Here is a 3,511-nt window from a genome sequence, read left to right on the forward strand (position 1 = left end):
GATATTTAGATATTTAGGTTGTTAGATATTTAGATTATTAGATATTTAGGTTGTTAGATATTTAGATTATTAGATATTTAGGTTGTTAGATATTAAGATATTTAGATTGTTAGATATTTAGATATTTAGATTATTAGATATTTAGATTGTTAGATATTTAGATATTTAGATTGTTAGATATTTAGGTTGTTAGATATTTAGATTATTAGATATTTAGGTTGTTAGATATTTAGATATTTAGATTGTTAGATATTTAGATATTTAGATTGTTAGATATTTAGGGAGTCGTAGTTAAAGAAAGAGTTCTTCCCTCCAGCTTTAAGATGAACGTTTATTTATTCGCATCTGAATGTCGACTTCCTGTTAGGAACTCAGTGTTTTAAGAGAAAATATCCTCCAACAATGCAGCATTGTGTGGCTCTGTGTGAGATGCCACCCACCAACACAATGGTGTGACAAACGAGTGTGAACAGTGTGTGTGTGTGTGTGTGAACAGTGTGTGTGTGTGTGTGTGTGTGTGTGTGTGAACAGTGTGTGTGTGTGTGTGTGTGTGTGAACAGTGTGTGTGTGTGTGTGTGTGAACAGTGTGTGTGTGTGTGTGCGTGAACTCTACTGTCTGAGGTCAGATCTACAGTAACATGCACTGTACATCTCAACTTGTATTGATCTTCATTCATTAAATAATAAATAAAGTGAGTTAACTCATCTTTCTTTGTGATCACCTGATCGACCACAGGCCACAGAGATCAATAACAGTGACTAATATATATATATATATATATATATATACTGTATATAAATGTATTTATATATACTGTATATAAATGTATTTATATATACTGTATATAAATGTATTTATATATATATATATATATATATATATATATATATACTGTATATAAATGTATTTATATATACTGTATATAAATGTATTTATATATACTGTATATAAATGTATTTATATATATATATATATATATACTGTATATAAATGTATTTATATATATATATATATACTGTATATAAATGTATATGTATATACTGTATCTAAATGTATTATATATATAAATATACTGGATATAAATGTATACATATATATATATACTGTATATAAATGTATATATATACTGTATATGAATGTATTTATATATGTATATACTGTATCTAAATGTATTTAGATATATATACTGGATATAAATGTATATATATACTGTATATAAATGTATATATATATACTATATCTAAATGTATTTATATATATATATATATATATATATATATATATATATATACAGATGAGCGCATATATATACATACATACATAAAATAGATACAGACAGACAGCCTGATGGATGAATAGATATAAAATATGTGTAATATGAAAGTTGTTTAGGAGTGAGAATGAGCTCAGTGTGTGACAAACGTGCACGTGTATACTGTGTGTATTATGTGTGTATTACGTGTGTATTACATGTGTATTACGTATATTACTTGTGTGTTACGTGTATAACGTGAATTTTCAATTTTTCAATTGTTCATCCTTGGTACCAAACCGTCCTTGGTAGAAACACAGGAAGAGCTCATCACATGTGCTGCGTGTTGATTGGCCGCCTCAGCAGGAAGTTCTTCTTGTTGTGAACGAGCGTTTTCTCCTTTTGCCTGCTGGAGGGACAATGGAGGGAGACGGGGGGGGGGGGGGGGGGGGGCAACTAGTATTTATTCAGACTTCTCCTCCACATCTGAGGGAGATGTTGTACTTTTTACTGCATTATGTAACAGCTTCAGGTACTTCTCAGATTAAGATTTGACATTTAAATAAACACATTATATGAATAAAATACATCGTTGAAGATTAAACCAGTTTATTTTTGCTTGTTACCTCTGAGATCAAAGTTTCTAGTTTCAGATCAGTTCCACTAAACTTCTGACACATCTTCATTAAAATATATTCATTTACGACAAAAGAAAAAGAACATCAGAGAAAAGTCCAGAAGGTGAAACAGATTTGGTGTTTCTTCTCCTACATTTTACTTCTCTATACTTTTTGTCATGAAACTTCTGATGATTTGTGCAAACTTTGTACTTTTTCTTTTCTTTTTAAAGTATAATTATGAATATCTTATAGGACCGATCTTTAATAGACATGTTATGCTTCTAATCTCTCCTGCACAATGTTTAAACTTGTGTTTTCTGTCAGTAAAGATAGAACATCTGTGAGGACAGTATGTGGGTCACAGTGAGAGGAATAACGAGATTCTTCATGTTTGAGGTAAGAACACGTCAGATGGACAAACAGAGACGTGCAGCATCACGAATAGAACAAATAAAGAAGCAGAAACAAACGTGTATTTACTGTTATCTCTGTGATTGTGCTCCACAGAGACAGGAAATGGTACCGTTACAAACAGGAAGTGAGCTGATGGGTCCGGAAATCACAACAAGTCTTCAGTGAAGGAGCTGAGTGACCAAGTAGAGGACGAGAAGCACTAATACCACACTGTAAAGATACTTTGTTGTGAGTATAAGTACTACACTGGAAAGACACTTTGTTATGAACATAAGTACTGATACTACACTGTAAAGATACTTTGTTATGAGTATAAGTGCTAATACCACACTGTAAAGATACTTTGTTGTGAGTATAAGTACTACACTGGAAAGACACTTTGTTATGAACATAAGTACTGATACTACACTGTAAAGATACTTTGTTATGAGTATAAGTGCTAATACCACACTGTAAAGATACTTTGTTGTGAGTATAAGTACTACACTGGAAAGACACTTTGTTATGAACATAAGTACTAATACTACACTGTAAAGATACTTTGTTATGAGTATAAGTGCTAATACCACACTGTAAAGATACTTTGTTGTGAGTATAAGTACTACACTGGAAAGACACTTTGTTATGAATATCAGTACTAATACTACACTGTAAAGATACTTTGTTGTGAGTATAAGTACTCATACTACACTGTAAAGATACTTTGTTATGAGTACAAGTACTAATGCCACACTGTAAAGATACTTCGTTATGAGTATAAGTACTAATACTACACTGTAAATATACTTTGTTATGAGTATAAGTACTAATACTACACTGTAAATATACTTTGTTATGAGTATAAGTACTAATACCACACTGTAAATATACTTTGTTATGAGTATAAGTACTAATACCATACTGTAAAGATACTTTGTTATGAGTATAAGTACTAATACCACACTGTAAAGATACTTTGTTATGAGTATAAGTACTAATACTACACTGTAAATATACTTTGTTATGAGTGTAAGTACTAATACCACACTGTAAAGATACTTTGTTGTGAGTATAAGTACTAATACCAGACTGTAAAGATACTTTGTTTTGAGTGTAAGTACTAATACTACACTGTAAAGATACTTTGTTACAGTAAAAGTACTAATACTACACTGTAAAGATACTTTGTTACAGTATAAGTACTAATACCACACTGTAAAGATACTTTGTTACTGTAAAATTACT

General features: G+C 30.4%; 1 protein-coding gene across 1 annotated transcript in view; it reads right to left on the reverse strand.

Moving 5' to 3' along the window:
- The window catches only part of septin5b (septin 5b), a gene marked incomplete at its 5' end in the record, with an annotated part of 10,783 nt that extends 8,850 nt beyond the window's left edge, over positions 1-1,933 (reverse strand). The window contains one exon of the mRNA XM_079289340.1: positions 1,880-1,933. Coding sequence (XP_079145466.1) covers positions 1,880-1,933 — 54 coding nt within the window. The remainder of the gene's footprint in view (positions 1-1,879) is intronic.
- Positions 1,934-3,511: the final 1,578 nt, after the last annotated feature.

Source organism: Melanostigma gelatinosum (assembly GCF_949748355.1).
Source record: "Melanostigma gelatinosum genome assembly, chromosome: 18".
NCBI classification, from domain to species: Eukaryota; Metazoa; Chordata; class Actinopteri; order Perciformes; family Zoarcidae; genus Melanostigma; species Melanostigma gelatinosum.